General features: G+C 38.3%; 1 protein-coding gene across 5 annotated transcripts in view; it reads right to left on the reverse strand.

Annotated features, from left to right (window-relative positions):
* Nucleotides 1-17,730, reverse strand: part of LOC124619597 (DNA excision repair protein ERCC-1) — a 118,972-nt gene that overhangs the window by 94,810 nt on the left and 6,432 nt on the right. For all 5 annotated transcript variants that reach the window (XM_047146103.1, XM_047146118.1, XM_047146109.1 and 2 more), the window contains exon 3: nt 79-273. In XM_047146103.1, the coding sequence (XP_047002059.1) occupies nt 79-273 (195 nt within the window). The remainder of the gene's footprint in view (nt 1-78; nt 274-17,730) is intronic.

Genomic DNA, 17,730 nt, shown 5'->3' on the forward strand with positions numbered 1-17,730 from the left:
ACACACACACACACACACACACACACACACACACAGGCATGTATGTAAACAAATAATTGAAAAATACAAATGCTGTACCTGCACAAGTAGCACTCTCAATTCATACTGGCTACCCAAGAGCTTGAGTCGTTCATGAATATAATCTGGATTCAAGGTGTGGTATCGTAAACTAAGAAACAGTGCACAGGTTGTTCTGCCCATGACATAGTCAGGAATAATTTCCGAAAACTCCCATGGAACATTATAAATACTCTTCAGCAGTGGGTTTCCTTTCTGTAAAGAATAATAATTTCAATATTGTCTTTTTCTTGGGAAAAAGGCACAGTTCAGTCAAGAGTACTAGTCATAGGTTCAAATACAAATATGAACAAACAGAGCAAAAGATGCAAACCTAAGATGAAAACATCTTTAAAAAAACGTTAGCTATTCATTTATTGTGTGTTTCATTTTGGTCCTGGAGTAAATTTTCCAGATGTACTGAAAGGAGCACAAGGGGCATAGCAGCATTTTTATGGTCCTGGAGTCACCGCTGGTTGTTTATAGAGTGTGCAGTGACAGTGTAGAGAGATGCTGAAGAAACAGTGCAAAATATTTTTCATTACAACTTATCTTGTGCAAACTGTGTATGAACAATAGAACATTGTACAGTAGGGACCAACCAAATGAGTTGTTAAGGTGCTGACCTCATTTTCGGATGGATGGAAATTTTGTCTCTGTCCATCCATCCTGATTTAAGTTTTCCTAAATCATTCAGGCAACTGCTGGGATGGTTCCTTCATCAAGGCCACAGCCAACCACCTGCCCTGTTCTCACAATGCATACTTACATATTTTGTGTGTATGTACATTTTTGAGCTATTTATTTTCATTCAACTGTGATGACAAATCCAATATGATTATAAGATGATCCCTGGGTAAATAAATGAAATTAAATTAAATCATTCATATAGTTTCATTACGTCGGAGGAAGGCAATGGCAAACCACCTCTGTTAGGACCTTGCCTATTACAGCAGTGCAGGTCTCCCCGCATCGCCCCTATGCCTCTGAGTATGGGACCTCCTCCTCATCATCATCATCAGTTTCATTACTGGTTTTGACTCCTTAACAAGTCATCATCAGATGATACTAGACAAGCAGGCTAGATGATGCTTGTCTCCAGATGCAATCCACAAGTGCCCAAATTAACACATTCTGTCTGTTTAGTATACACTTGCTACTGCCAGTTTACAATGTGCTATTAGTGGATCATGCCTGTAGATAGACATCGTCTATCCCACTTCCAGTATCGTCTGAAGTATCTATGTTTCAAAACCAGTAATGAAACTATTTGTGTGACTTGAGGCTGAGAAATATGAAAAGTACAATAAAAGAACTTTGTTAGAAGACCATCATTGCGTTCCCTTAGGCAGCATGCTTGGTTTGTGTATGTTATTTTATTAAGGTGAAAAACTATTAATGAATTACCAATTAAAAAAATCAATAATTACTGTAATAGTTCCAAACAAAAATAAAATTCCATTGAGGAACTGTTAAATTATGAGAACACAGAATGGCTGGCCATTAACTACCTTCAGCAAATAAAATATGAAGTACTATAATACATCTGGTTACAAAACACCATGTGCTGTGGCAAGCGTGTGGGCAGCTGTGCAGGGCCAGAAATAAAGATAAGTCAAGAAGTAATTAATAAATATAAAATCAGGTGACAGATTCGTGTCCTTTTAAGAGGAACAAATCTCTGCTGTACCATAATTTGCTTATGAATTTTATTCCAAAGTATCTAAAGATTCAACCGTGAATTAAAGCATCTAAATAATTATAGAAAGGGAAAAAAACCTTATAATAATAATAACAATTCCCTACCCACAGAGGAACTAAAATCTGTAAACAGATTTCAGTTGCCACCACTTGGAGATGAATTAATAATTTGTTCAACAAGGCAGTGGTTGTCAAAAAGATTCAAGTTTAAATGGAATGTCTCCTTGGTCCTGAGGGGCACATGAATACAGAAAAGCCCACTGTTCCAGTGGCTCAGGTTAGGAAACCTCTGGGGTGAAAAGAAGTGGCCACTTCTACAGCCCAGCAGGTGACAGATAGCCACTTGACCAACCACCAAGTTGGCACCAGAACTGTCCCCCCCCCCCCCCCCCCCCTCAGGTGTAGGCACACTAGTGCAAGGTGCCAAGCAGCTAACAAAAGCCCCGAGCATCGCTGCTCCAGAACATTCTGTAACAGCTCCTTGGAAGGACCGCCACCTTCCCTCAACTGCTTTTTGTCTATACATCCACTCCACCATGCTGCGGTAAAATTTAACAGTCCGTTACTAAGGGTACAGTTAAGTAGTAACACTCAGACTTGATCGCCATTTCGGTAGTCTGGCAATTATGAGTATTCTGCGATACTGTGGGAAAGCAGCAGTGCAGTTATGCTGTAAGGTTCACCACAGTACGCTGCCCTCCTTCCAGTTGCCTAAATCTAGTTCTTATGGTTCAGTATCCTCTCTCCGAAATGTTTCAGTTAAAGTTGTGTAGTTACAGGTCAATGCTCTTTCTATATGTCGTTCTGTGAATATTTTATGTCAGTGGAGGTTGCTGTCAGTTAAGAGTACCTTGTTCTTGTACTGATTTCAGGATATCTCTGTTTTATTTTCTAATCTTGTGTTTTTTAGTGTTGTGATTCATATCGCCTTTCCCCAGTATCCATAAAAACAAGTAACTCCCTGCAAGTAGGATCATAGGCCAGTCTGATACTGGGTAGGATATTAATACGAGATCCTGATGATCTACGACTATTTATCTTGCCGGCTAATTCAGAGAAAGCTCTTTTCATTTATGCTGCCTGCAATATGAGAACTGTGGCAGTCAGTTTAAGCATGGTAGTGCAGTATGACCATTACTATTTCTTAATATTTATATTTTATGGTCATCATTAGACCACTCTAATCAGTTATGCACAGGTTTGTGCAAGGAGTTACCATTATTCAATAATACAATTAAAACTACAATGGTCATATTAAGGATTATTATACTTTATTATTGTATAAAGTGGTTTTTGTTCTTATGTCTGCCCAATATCTCCTCATTCTTTCTTTGTTTGGGATTACCTTTCCTGTATTCCTTTTATTGATCTTCCTTTGCAATCTGGTTTGTGTGTGTACCCAAATTTCAGTTTTGTTTCATAAGTCATCTGCTGCAATTTGGCATTATATCTTTCTTAACTTCTATAATCTGTTTAATGTTGCTCTTATTGTTCCACAAATCTATTATTCTCTTACTAACTCTGTTTCCCGATGTTCTGATAAGGTCTCCAAGGAATGAGATTTTTTTAAAGATGGTATGTTATTTTTGGCTGTGTCAATGTTTTATGTTGCAGCAATTGACAGACTTTTTTTGATGAAGTGATTTTGATAATGTAATTCGCTTTGTTCATGTTTTTATTCTATCTTGCCACGTTAGTTTCTCATTTAGGTTTATGTTATGATTACACCTAGTTTTTTAACGTTATCAATGACTTTTTCTTTTGTAATTTTGTTTGCAATTGGGGACTAATTAACATAATTTCTGTTATTTTTTTTCTCCAAACAATATTCTAATACTGATTATCTGAGCTGTTTCTTGTTGTGATTTAACTTATATGGTTTCTTGAACATTGTAGACTGGGAAAGCAAGATCATCAACAAATCCCAAGCAGTTTTAAACTTATATAATTTTCAGATCTTCCAATTCTGATGTTCTCTGGGTTACTGTCATTAGAAACACTTAAAATTAGAAAACAAAATTATTTCTAGTTTTCAGAAGTTGTATGCTTCTTCATAAGGAAACAAACTGTTAGTGGTTGAGGACATTTGAACAGGAGGGGGAGGTTAGCCACAACCCCCTACAGAAGGGACACATAAATCCCAAAAGCTAAGAATAGTTTTTTTGCGTTTTTAAATGTATACTGGAACCACATCAAGGAGGTAAAGTACCGGCCAGCCATTCTGTCTCTTTGTAATCTAATAGTTTTAAACAATGTGTTTTCTGATGCCCAGATGAGATACAAATGAATTTTTCCATGCAATGTTTTGACAACTGCCTTAATCATCTTCATCAGGTGTTGCCACCAGTGGTCTTATGCGTGACAAACTGAGAAACCTGGCCTTTCCTGGGTATTTCTTTATAGCTGTGCCCGAGACTTTGTACATGTGAAATTTATTTTTTACTTATAAAGCTTCTTTGTATACAATGTTTGAAGTAGTATGATTTGCGATAGGAATGAAGATCTTGTTCACTTTACTAATGCAGGAGACAACCACGAAGAACTGGCCGTGTGAAAAGCAACTGACCGTAAGCTCCATGCCCACAACAGGCAGTGTCTTGAATTGTTCTTCGTTTATGGTCATTGCATGACAAGTTCACTGGGGACTGTTCACATTTAAAGAGAAATGGTAAACTGTTAGGAATAGATGGTATTTTGGGTATAAAAACTCACTTGCATGTGCCACTTCCCATCAAAATTTCTGCTTCTATGATTTTGTGTTGGAGAGCAGTAAATTTAACCCTTTGTACTCTGTAATGCAAACACAGGGTGTTTCCATGCGCTCTTATTTAAACTGCTGTAGCTCGGAAGGGAGGAAGGGGGGGGGGGGGGGGGGGAGGGGGCAGCGCATCACAGAGAATTGTGCGAGTCTCTTTGTGGAAACAATGATGCCACTGACCATCAGTTATGGTCTACATTAAAACAAAAAAGTACACTTTCATTCAAATATATTTAATTACTCATTACAACACAAAACTTTTCATTGTGTGATATTTTTTTGCAATCTTCAGTGTGGATTGTTTCCATTGTCGTTTCAATATGATTGTTTACAAATGGATGTTCATACGTCTCACATGCTCCATTCTCGAATACGACTTTACTAACGATCGTTGCTGCATAGTAATGTCATCTAGGGACATCGACATTAACTCAGTGTTGAACTGCAGCAGTTGTATTGAGCGAAAGGTTGTAATTATTACATTCAAGTTAGTATATGTGAAATAGGTAGTTCTTCACGCATAGTCCTTTATGAGGGAGAGATTATAGAGCTTTTAGAGGAGTGTCTAAGACAAAATGCGAATGACAATAATTTTGATGACAAATTACTGTCTAGATTTCTACCAGCATTGGTTATTTTTCTGTCCAAATAGCAAAACTCATCTACCACCTTTAGCATATCATTTTCTAATTTCATTCCCTCAGCACTGCCCGATTTACATCAAGGACACTCCAGTAGTTTCCTATTTTATTGATGATCACCTTATACATTCTCTTCAACTGATCTTCTAAGCCATCCCTGACAGAATTCCAAGCTCACAGCCATACCTTAAAGTTTTTACTTCTACTCCATGAGTTTCAATTCCATTTCCAAATTTCTCATTGGTTTTCTTCACAGCCTGCTACATGTACAGACTGAATAACACTGGGGACAGGCTACAGCCCTGTCTCATTGCCTTCTCAACTACTGCTTCCATTTCATGTGCTGTTTGATTTTAGTACAAGTTGAAGGCAAACTTGCTCCCTGGATTTCTTCTCTTCTAACTCCAGAATTTCAGGCTGTACTCCAGTCAACAGTTTTCCCCCCATAAATCTACAAATGTGGGTTTACATGTCTGCAAACTATATTCTAAGTAATAGGGCCAGTATTGCTATCCATGCTCCAACATTTCTGTGGAGTCCCAACTTTTTTCCTCCTTGGTCAGCTTCTAACTCCTGTAAATAACTCATGTTTGTTTGTACTTTGCAGCCATGACTTATTAGCTAATGGTTCAATAATACTCATTCCTGCCGTTTTTGAATTGGAATTATTACATTGTTCTTGAAGGCTGGTTGCACATATCTTGGATACCAGGTGGAATAGTTTTGGTTGTCCCTATCTCAATAATTCTGAGGGAATGCCCTCTACTCCAGGGGCCTTGCTTAGACTTTGGTCTTTCAGTGCTCTGTCAAATTCTTCTAGCATTGCTATATATCTCATCGTATCCTTATCTACTTCTCTTCCTTTTCCATACAACTTGTCTTCACGTATCCTTCCATTATTTAGGTCCTTCTATATATTCCTTCCAGCTTTCAGGCTTCACTTCTTTGCTTAGTATTACCTGAGCTGAGCTCTTTATGTTGAAACTACTGCTTCTTGTTTCTCCAAAAATCTCTTTAACTTTCCTATACATGGCAACCATCTTTCCTATAGACGCACATGCTTCTACAGCTTTGAATTGTTCCTCTAACTACACCTGCTTTGCCATTTTGTACTTTTCAGCAATTTCATTTTTAGTCCACTTTCCCATTTGCTTGCACAATTTTCATATTTTCTCCTTTCATCAGTTAAAGTTCATACATTACATATTATTTAGGTATTTCTATTAGGCATGGCATTTGTCTAGTCCTCTGCTACACTATTTCATCCCTCCAAGCTACTTATGCATCTTCTATTATGTTTATTTTGCTTACTTCAGTCAGCAGTTGCCTAATGCTCCATCAGAAACTCTCAACAACCTGTAACACTTATGTTAAACGGTTACCCTAATGTCATGCAATAATGTTTCAGACTTCCAATCTGGGAAGGAGATAAATGTGGTGTTTTGATGACCAGGAGCTTCCACCACGGCAGTTTGCTGACACGGCACAGCGACACCTGCCTGCTAACAACATCCTTGCTAGTTTTTCTCTGACGGTATCCGATTCATATAAGAGATAAGAAAAATCCAGGCCCCTGATTGGACAAACACTTTCAGACCAGGAACGCCATTGTCACTGCTTGAGGAGTCTTGCGTCAGTCACAGCTTGCACAAACTGTTGCACAATGTCTTAATTATCATTAATTACAGTCAATATGATATTCAAAAGGCAACAGAAAAAGGTTAAAAGAGTGTTGACAATAGTAATTATTAAATCGAATGTGAATGCATTGCACTGTTGGGCACCATTGGGTACATGTGCTGTATGACATCAGTGATTAAAAAAAATGTCTTCATACTGTGCTGTGGTAGGACGTGCAGACAGCTGTTGAAGCTGGCATTCCTAAAATTTACTTGAAGTGTTCATTATTGACGTCAAGTTCCTCACTGTCCCACAATTTTCACTTAACAGTACTCAGACATCTCAACAAGTCAACGACCTGGTGCTATCAACTGCTGTTATCTGTGGAAGATGGCAGGTAGGAGACTTCTGTAGATACTCTTGGCGAGGTATAAGGGATCTGCCCCTGGTGGCGTTATTTGGTTCAGGTTCATAGGGATGTGAACTGGCAGTAGATGGCTAGCACAAGTTCGGTAGTTAACAGCTACCAGCTCCGAGCATAGCAGCAATAACAGGAAGAGACAATCCGGTGAATTCGTGGATTGCGAACCATTATTACCTCAGTTATAGCCAGCTGAAAACTTTTGGACATGTGGGTCATGTACAGAGGGAAGGAACACATTGTAAGCTTCACTGATCAACCAGACCTGCAGGTGTACCACCACTCTGTTGAAGCTGTGTGTTGGCTCCACATTGTGTTTCCTGGATTGTTGTGTGGATGTGTTTATGATTATTGATTCCACTTGTGTCTCTAGGCAGGAAACTAGTGTGTGCACTCCTATAAAACTGATTTGTTTCTTTATTTAATGCTCCAATCTGAGTGCTATTTGCAAAATATGATCTCACCTCTCTAGATGGCTGCTGTAACACATTTCATTTGTGGCAGCACACAATTATATATCAAGTGGGTTAACTTCATGTGCCATGCCTTGCTTGTACTATTACTAGAGTACACAGTTTCATCTGTTATCTTATTGGAAGTTTATACTATCAAGTTTGATTGCATTTGTTCATTATTTGTGGTTAAGGTAGGGCATCTTAATCTTCGTTATTAAGTCTTTCTCAGTGAGGACTTTATTTTGCATTTGTTCTACTATCTTATATGTTGTTTTAATGTTATTTAAAAGTTTATGTTTATCTACTGTAAGTCAGGGGTTCGTTAGCCAACTGAACGCATTAGCTTGGAGTTTAGTGCTCTGCTCCACATGACAGTTACTTGTTTGTTTATTTTGGCTGACTTTAAGTTTCCTTGATTTGACTCCATTAACTCATTGAAAAATTAGTTACTTGTTTTTCTTGTTGCTGTAATTCTGACCGTTGTGTGGCGGCATTCGGTCTACAGTAGAGGCCTGGCTGAATTCCTGTACTGAACTATTTATTTCTCTGTTAATTAGGCTGTCATCTGTGTTTCTTCTGGTGGGATTTGGTTGAAATCTGCCCGGATGGAGCCAAGTCAGCATTCCACTGAATGGCCACTTAATCATCCTGAGCCCACTATGCATTGCCAAGACAGGTTTGCATAGCATGTCAAGATACTTATTTGTGTCTTAATCATTGTGTGCCTACTGTAGCTCTCCTTTTACTTCTTTTTTATTTCTAACTCAGGTAATTTGCTGGAGTGTTAACTAGCTAAATTGGCAACTGAGTAGTAACTAGATTTACTTACTTAAATGGTTTATACAAGTGTGGCTGGGCTAACTGCATATTATTAATCTTATTCCTTGTATGCACTATCGGTTTTTGAACTGGCTAAAAACTAGGAGGTTTCAGATCTATTAGTTTCATGAAGGTTCTCACTAACTATTTGTACCATTCAGGACACAATTGTTTTGTTGAAGAGTTAACCGGCTAATTTGCATTTGTTGGTATCACCAAAATGTGAAGTTGATGATAGATGAAGCCTATCTTAGAGCTGGCTACAAAGACCTCTTGGAAGTTCTGGTACATAATACTGATGGTTACAACTGTATGATCATGGGAAAATGTCAAGACTGTCCTAGCAAACAAGCTTTAATTGACATGTCTGAAGAACTGGAAGAAGGTGATTTGATGCCTGACAATACAGAATGCAAACAATGGGTGACAAAAGACAGAATGGAAATGGTTGTTGTTGTTGTTGTGGTCTTCAGTCCTGACACTGGTTTGATGCAGCTCTCCATGTTACCCTATCCTGTGCAAGCTTCTTTAACTCCCAGTACTTACTGCAATCTACATCCTTCTGAGTCTGCTTAGTGTATTCATCTCTTGGTCTCCCTATACGATTTTTACCCTCCACGCTGACCTCCAATGCTAAATTTGTGATCCCTTGATGCCTCAGAACATGTCCTACCAACCGGTCCCTTCTTCTTGTCAAGTTGTGCCACAAACTCCTCTTCTCCCCAATTCTATTCAATACCTCCTCAATTAGTTATGTGATCTACCCATCTAATCTTCAGCAATCTTCTGTAGCACCACATTTTGAAAGCTTCCATTCTCTTCTTGTCCAGACTATTTATCGTCCATGTTTCACTTCCATACATGACTACACTCCATACATATACTTTCAGAAACGACTTCCTGACACTTAAATCTATGCTCGATGTTAACAAATTTCTCTTCTTCATAAACGCTTTACTTGCCATTGCCAGTCTACATTTTATATCCTCTCTACTTCGACCATCATCAGTTATTTTGCTCCCCAAATAGCAAAACTCCTTTACTACTTTAAGTGTCTCATTTCCTAATCTAATTCCCTCAGCATCACCCGACTTAATTCGACTACATTCCATTATCCTCGTTTTGCTTTTGTTGATGTTCATCTTATATCTTCCTTACAAGACACTGTCCATTCCATTCAACTGCTCTACCAGATCTAGTGCTGCCTCTGACAGAATTACAATGTCATCGGCGAACCGCAGTTTTTATTTCTTCTCCATGGATTTTAATACCTACTCCGAAGATTTCTTTTGTTTCCTTTACTGCTTGCTCAATATACGGATTGAATAACATCGGGGAGAGGCTACAACCCTGTCTCACTCCCTTCCCAACCGCTGGTTCCCTTTCATGCCCCTCGACTCTTATAACTGCCATCTGGTCTCTGTAAAAATTGTAAATAGCCTTTCGCTCCCTGTATTTTACCCCTGCCACCTTTAGAATTTGATAGAGAGTACTCCAGTCAACATTGTCAAAAGATTTCTCTAAGTCTACAAATGCTAGAAATGTAGGTTTGCCTTTCCTTAATCTATTTTCTAAGATAAGTCATAGGGTCAGTATTGCCACACGTGTTCCAACATTTCTACAGAATCCAAACTGATCTTCCCCGAGGTCAGGTTCTACCAGTTTTTCCATTCGTCTGTAAGGAATTCACGTTAGTATTTTGCAGCTGTGACTTATTAAACTGACACTTCGGTAATTTTCACATCTGTCAACACCTGCTTTCTTTGGGATTGGAATTATTATATTCTTCTTCAAGTCTGAGGGTATTTCGCCTATCTCATATATCTTGCTCACCAGATGGTAGAGTTTTGTCAGGACTGGCTCTCCCAAGGCCGTCAGTAGTTCCAAGGGAATGTTGTCTACTCCCGGGGCCTTGTTTCCACTCAGGTCTTTCAGTGCTCTGTCAAACTCTTCACGCAGTATCATATCTCCCATTTCATCTTCATCTACATCCTCTTCCATTTCCATAATATTGTCCTGAAGTACATCGCCCTTGTATAGACCCTCTATATACTCCTTCCACCTTTCTGCTTTCCCTTCTTTGTTTAGAACTGGGTTTCCATCTGAGCTCTTGATATTCATACAAGTGGCCCTCTTTTCTCCAAAGGTCTCTTTAATTTTCCTGTAGGCAGTATCTATCTTACCCCCAGTGAGGTAAGCCTCTACATCCTTACATGTGTCCTTAGCCATTTTGCACTTCCTGTTGAGCTCATTTTTGAGACGTTTTGTATTCCTTTTTGCCTGCTTCATTTACTGCATTTTTATATTTTCTCCTTTCATCAATTAAATTCAATATTTCTTCTGTTGCCCAAGGATTTCTACAAGCCCTCGTCTTTTTACCTACTTGATCCTCTGCTGCCTTCACTACTTCATCCCTCAGAGCTACCCATTCTTCTTCTACTGTATTTCTCTCCCCCGTTCCTGTCAATTGTTCCCTTATGCTCTCGCTGAAACTCTGTACAACCTCTGATTTAGTCAGTTTATCCAGGTCCCATCTCCTTAAGTTCCAACCTTTTTGCAGTTTCTTCAGTTTTAATCTACAGTTCATAACCAATAGATTGTGGTCAGAGTCCACATCTGCCCCTGGAAATGTCTTACAATTTAAAGCGTGTTTCCTAAATCTCTGCCTTGTCATTACATAATCTATCTGATACCTTCTAGTATCTCCTGGATTCTTCCATGTATACAACCTTCTTTTATGATTCTTGAACCAAGTGTTAGTTATGATTAAGTTATGCTCTGTGCAAAATTCTACCAGACGGCTTCCTCCTTCATTACTCACTCCCAATCCATATTCACCCACTATGTTCCCTTCTCTCCCTTTTCCTACTCTTGAATTCCAGTCACCCATGACTATTAAATTTTCGTCTCCCTTCACTACCTGAATAATTTCTTTTATCTCATCATACGTTTCATCAATTTCATCATCATCTGCAGAGCTAGTTGGCATATAAAGTTGTACTACTGTAGTAGGCATGGGCTTCATGTCTATCTTGGCCACAATAATGCGTCCACTATGCTGTTTGTTGTGCCAATGTTCTGAGGCATCAAGGGATCACAAATTTAGTATTGGAGGTCAGCGTGGAGGGTAAAAATCGTAGAGGGAGACCAAGAGATGAATACACTAAGCAGATTCAGAAGGATGTAGGTTGCAGTAAGTACTGGGAGATGAAGAAGCTTGCACAGGATAGGGTAGCATGGAGAGCTGCATCAAACCAGTCTCAGGACTGAAGACCACAACAACAACAACAACAACAACAACATGCTGTTTGTAGTAGCTTACCCGTACTCCTATTTTTTATTCATTATTAAACCTACTCCTGCATTACCCCTATTTGATTTTGTATTTATAACCCTGTATTCACCTGACCAAAAGTCTTGTTCCACCTGCCACCGAACTTCACTAATTCCCACTATATCTAACTTTAACCTATCCATTTCCCCTTTTTAAATTTTCTAACCTACCTGCCCGATTAAGGGATCGGGCATTCCAAACTCCGATCCGTAGAACGCCAGTTTTCTTTCTCCTGATAACGACGTCCTCCTGAGTAGTCCCCGCCAAGAGATCCGAATGGGGGACTATTTTACCTCCGGAATATTTTACCCAAGAGGATGCCATCATCATTTAACCATACAATAAAGCTGCATGCCCTCGGGAAAAATTACGGCTGTAGTTTCCACTTGCTTTCAGCTGTTCGCAATACCAGCACAGCAAGGCCGTTTTGGTTAGTGTTACAAGGCCAGATCAGTCAATCATCCAGACTGTTGCCCCTGCAACTACTGAAAAGGCTGCTGCCCCTCTTCAGAAACCACACATTTGTCTGACCTCTCAACAGATACCCCTCCATTGTGGTTGCACCTACGGTATGGTCATCTGTATCGCTGAGGCATGCAAGCCTTCCCACCAACGGCAAGGTCCATGGTTCATGAGGGGGATGGAAATGGTGACAATTATAAAGCCATGAGATGATTTTTTGAAGCGTTGGTAGCTAACAATGAAAATGCATCATTTTATTGCTAAAGCTCAAGGTAAATTTATGATAGACAAAAAGGAAACATTGGCAGTTAATGATTGCTTAGTTCTTGCTGACTTTTTGGAAAACTAATCCTTTGTTGTTCAAGACTAAGTACAAAAGCACCAATGAGTAAACAAAAAGGCTACAATTCATCTATTTGTGTTCTATTATAAAAATCAAGATAAACTACAGAGCACAGTTGGTATGCCATAACTGACCACCTTGAACACAACATTACAGAAGTGCACACTTTTAACTGTAATTAATGGACTACATAAGACAGCACCACCAATTCACAAACAAACTAATCTACTTCTCTGATGGTGCTATAACAATAATAATTATTTAATAGTAATAATAATAATAATAATAAATAATATCTCCTTTCACAGAGAAGATTTTGGATTTGATGTGGAATGGCATGTTTTCGCATCATGCCCTGGGAAGATGGGAAGAACACACATGATAGTGTCAACTTGCTATAGTACATGATCAGATCAACATATAGTGATAGTGAACTTCAATAATGCGGAAAACTTGTACCACTAACACTCCAAAATAAAGACAAAGCGGGCTTGTATTTCTGATGAACTGCATTGGACTTCCAGAGTTGACAATACTGATTGTGAAAACCAAGATGCACATGTTACATTTTACCACCCACCAGGACCAAGGACCTCGTTCAAAAAAGTTGAGAAGAATGAAGTTCAGCTGCCAGTTAAAAGTGTACTGACGAGATGTCTTCCCTGGAATTTACAGCACTGTCTAGGTGAACTTTTAACCTAACACCCAAACTTAATGAAGAAATTTCTCAGATGTTTTATGAATGACATAACAAAAACAAAGAAGATGAGAACATAGAGCAATTAGTAGGATAATTTTCAATAAAAAATAACAAGTAATCATAGATATGTTTAGATTATAAAATTGATACTTTTATTGTATTAGCCTACATACTGCATATTCAAAAAACATATTTTTGACTCATATTTGCAATTTTTTCATAGCTCCCAACTGAATCTCAAAGTTGACATTTGTACCGAGTTTTGATATCATACAGTCTATTATGCATGTAACTTCCAGATTTTTATCTGGTCCCGTGACAAAAATATTGCAGGAAAAAAAAAAGAAATAATTCAAAAAATCTGGTCTTTAAAATAGGGTATTTTTTATGTGTAAACTTCTCACCATGGATAGTCTATAAAATGTAACTATACTGTATAGCATAACAGCGCAAAAAATGTTTAGGCTGAGAAATTACTCCTGTGGAAAACTACTGTTCAAAAAAATGAGGGTTTTTTTATTTTATTTTTTTAATAGCTATGAGCTATTAAAAACCTACTAAGGAATACATTCAACTAGGCTATACTGGTTTTAATTTGTAGTCCAGTGTGTGCTGAACCAAACACTTTTTATTTGAAAGACCTCGGGCAACCCATTACTGAATAACACAAAAAACTGCAGATGCCTGCAGCAAAAAATTGCTTGCCGTCTGAAACAAAAATGGCTGCCATTTTAAATGATAAACAACAAAACTGTTTAAAAACGTTTTTGAGTCCACTAAACATTAGGGAATGCATGCAGCAAATACCAAATTTTTCTGAGATGGTCACGCTACCAATAATTTTTTGCCTGGACCACTTGGTACAGAATGACCCTATTACCAAACTGTCAGTCTGATAAGTCATGATTTGATATGAATTATTTACAAATGAATGAAAAAACTGATGGAAACCAATATGGGAGTTTTCGGGTTCCAGTGAAATGTAGGGAGCCATGACGCAATACTGACAATATGTCTTATCTTAGAAGACAGGTTGAGGAAAGGCGAACCTACAATTATGGCATTTGTAGATTTAGAGAAAGTTTTCGACCATGTTGATTGGATTACCCTCTTTGAAATTTTAAAGGTAGCAGGGATGAAATAAAGGTATTGAAAGGTCATTTATAACTTATGAAGGAAACAGACTGCAGTTATAAGAGCTGAAGGAAAGGAAAGAGAAGCAGCGGCTGAGAAGGGATGAAACATGGTTGTGGCCTAACCCCAATGTTATTCAATCTGTACACTGAGCAAGCAGTAAAAAGAGGAGGAGAGGGGGGGGGGGGGGATGAGTAGAAATTTAAGTTGGGGAAGAAGAAACGAAAGATTTGAGGTTTGACAATGACACTGTAATTGAAAAGATTAAATCAAGTGTGCTGAGGGAATTTGATCAGGAAATGAGAAATTAAAGTAAGACATGAGTTTTGTCACTGGGCTGCAAAATAAGTGATGATAAACAAAGTTGAGAGAATACAAAATGCAGACTGGCTATATCAAGGAAAGCAGTTCTGAAAAAGAAGAATATGTTAACACTTAATACAAATGTAACTGTTAATAAGTCTTTCCTGAGGGTATTGGTCTGGAGTGTAGTGTTTTATGGAAATGAAATGTGTACGATAAGCAGTTGAGATAAGAGGAGAATAGAAGCTGAAGATTAGGTGGGTAGATCACAAAACCAATGAGGACGTATTGAGCTGGGGAGTGAAAAAAATTATGCACAATTAGACTAAAAGAAGGGATCAGTTGATAATAAACATTAAGGAGTTGTCAATTTAACAACATTAGGAAAAGGATAGATTGCTACTCACCATGAAGATTACCCGCTGAGTTGCAGACAGCACAACAAAAAGACTGTTACATGCTACAGCTTTCAGCCAACACCTTCTTCAGCAAAGGAAACACACACACATTCAAACAAGCACGCACACCTCAAGCACAGATGACTGCTACCAATGACGGCTCTGACCAGGATTCCAGACGGAGCTAAGGAAGGAAGATTGTGTTTAATGTCCTGTTGACATCAAGGTCATTAGAGATGGAGCAGAGGCTTGGATTTTGTCAGTAATAGGGAACAAAATCGACCATGCCCTTTCAAAGGAACCATACCAGCCTTTGCCTGGAGCAATTTGGGGAAATCATGCAAAACCTAAATCTGGATGGCTAGATGTGGGTTTGAACCATTGTCATCCCAAATGTGAGGCCAGTGTGCTAACCAATGAGCCACATGTGCGTGAAGTGTGTTTGCTTGCGTGAATGAGTGTGTTTTTTCTTTGCTGAAGAAGGTTTTGGCCTACAGCTATAATGTGTAGCAGTCTTTTCATTGCACCTGTTTCCAACTCATTGTGACATCTTTATGGTGGGTAGCAATCTACCCTTTTCCTAGTATTGCTGATATTCCAACCTGGAGTTTTAACTGTTTGAAACCGTCAATTTAGAATTTGAGGGAAGTGTGTGTGTTTGTTGGGGTGGGGGGTAAAAACTGTACGAGGAGACCACGAGATGAGTATGGTAAGCAGATTCAAATGGATGTAGGTTGCAGTAGTTTTGAGAAATGAAGAGGCTTTCACACGATAGACTAGCTTGGCGAACTGCATCAAACTTGTCTTCGTACTGAAGATGATAACAGCAGCAGATTTTATATAAGAACCATTTCAAAGTATAAAACTTCCCACACTCTTCTTCCCTGCCAATCAACAACTGAACAACCATGGAACCCCAAACGCCTGCATGAAACAACATGTAAAAATGATATAGAAAATAACAAGTCAAGTGAATGATATTTTGGATTGCTTGCCTAGATTTTCTGAACCATGTTCCCCACTGAATTGATCATCACTAATTGTCTTCAGAACAGCACAATATAATAACCACCATTGCTGTTGGAAGGAGTCATTTTAACAATTTTGATAGGCTTTCCACATTTTTGACATTCCATACATTCTGCCAATACTAAATACGACTGAGTGAAAGTTATGGTATGTCGCACAACTGCTTCACCAAAACATGGCTGTCAAGCATCACTGTCTGATCAATCACACAACAATACATCATCTACAAATGACAAAACACTCAACAACTTTCCTCACACAGAAATTTAGTTTGAAAGAGTATCACGTCAAGTAACACACTTGATTCAAAACTCCCTCTTCTCAGATGCATATGGAGTGAGCTCACTGACAAAAATCATGTGTCCTCTCCTCAGAACTACAAACTTTGTTAGTGCTTGTAATCAAAAGGTAAATGAAAGGTTCAAAAAAACATGTGAGGACTGTCTTGATGGGTATGTAGTGAGTTGTATGTTAAGAAGTTGGTGATGTTTATTTATCAAGGAAGCTGACAGTGTACAATTTAGTTAGAAGATTTAGTGGTATTTCAGGATTTTTACATTATTTTCATGTGACATATCATTTATTTAATTGGGGAAAAGAGGAGTTTGTGGCGCAACTTGACGAGAAGAAGGGACCGGTTGGTAGGACATGTTCTGAGGCATCAGGGGATCACAAATTTAGCATTGGAGGGCAGCGTGGAGGGTAAAAATCGTAGAGGGAGACCAAGAGTTGATACAATAAGCAGATTCAGAAGGATGTAGGTTGCAGTAGCTACTGGGAGATGAAGAAACTTGCACAGGATAGGGTAGCATGGAGAGCTGCATCAAACCAGTCTCAGGACTGAAGACCACAACAACAACATCATTTATTTATTTTGAAAGGAGTGTTTCCTATCATTTCCAAATAAATTTTAGTTCATATGGCATTTGGTGTAAGAATGTAGTTATTGGCCGGTGCATTTTTGTTTATAAGGGGGAGCAGGGATAAACAGAAATGGTTGTTTGGGGGAAGTAATTGTGGTATTTGTTGTATTATTTTTTATGTTGTCTGATTTATATACTGAATGGTGCTTTATTTTGTCTTGTTAGTCTGGATGTTCTTATACTGTAGTGTTCTTGACATGTATGTTGTTAAGATGAGTTTATTCAGTTTTTGGATTTTATTACGAAGACATCCATGCGTGTTTGGTGGGTATCATGGGTTTCATTTTCTCTGTGTAGGTATACTGAAGTTAATGATAAGGGCATTTCACAGTATTTTTTTCGTTAGGCATCTGACATTTGAAAGTTAATTTTATCATTGCTTCTTTTGTTTAATAGCTGTCATGTACCTTCCAATTTACAAATAATTATAGCAACTAATACAATTAGGATAAGTACTACATGCAAGTTAGAATTTTAGTTTAGAGCATAAAGTAAATTAATTTACATCTATTAGGCATGTGATAGAGAAGACATGGCAAAAAGTCATTCTGATAATTTGAGAAAATGTTCTGAAGTTTTGTTCCATATTTGATTTTTAATATTTTACTGGTACCCAAAATCTTTCATTATTA

The sequence above is a fragment of the Schistocerca americana genome, chromosome 1, assembly GCF_021461395.2.
Source record: "Schistocerca americana isolate TAMUIC-IGC-003095 chromosome 1, iqSchAmer2.1, whole genome shotgun sequence".
In the NCBI taxonomy this organism is placed as follows: Eukaryota; Metazoa; Arthropoda; class Insecta; order Orthoptera; family Acrididae; genus Schistocerca; species Schistocerca americana.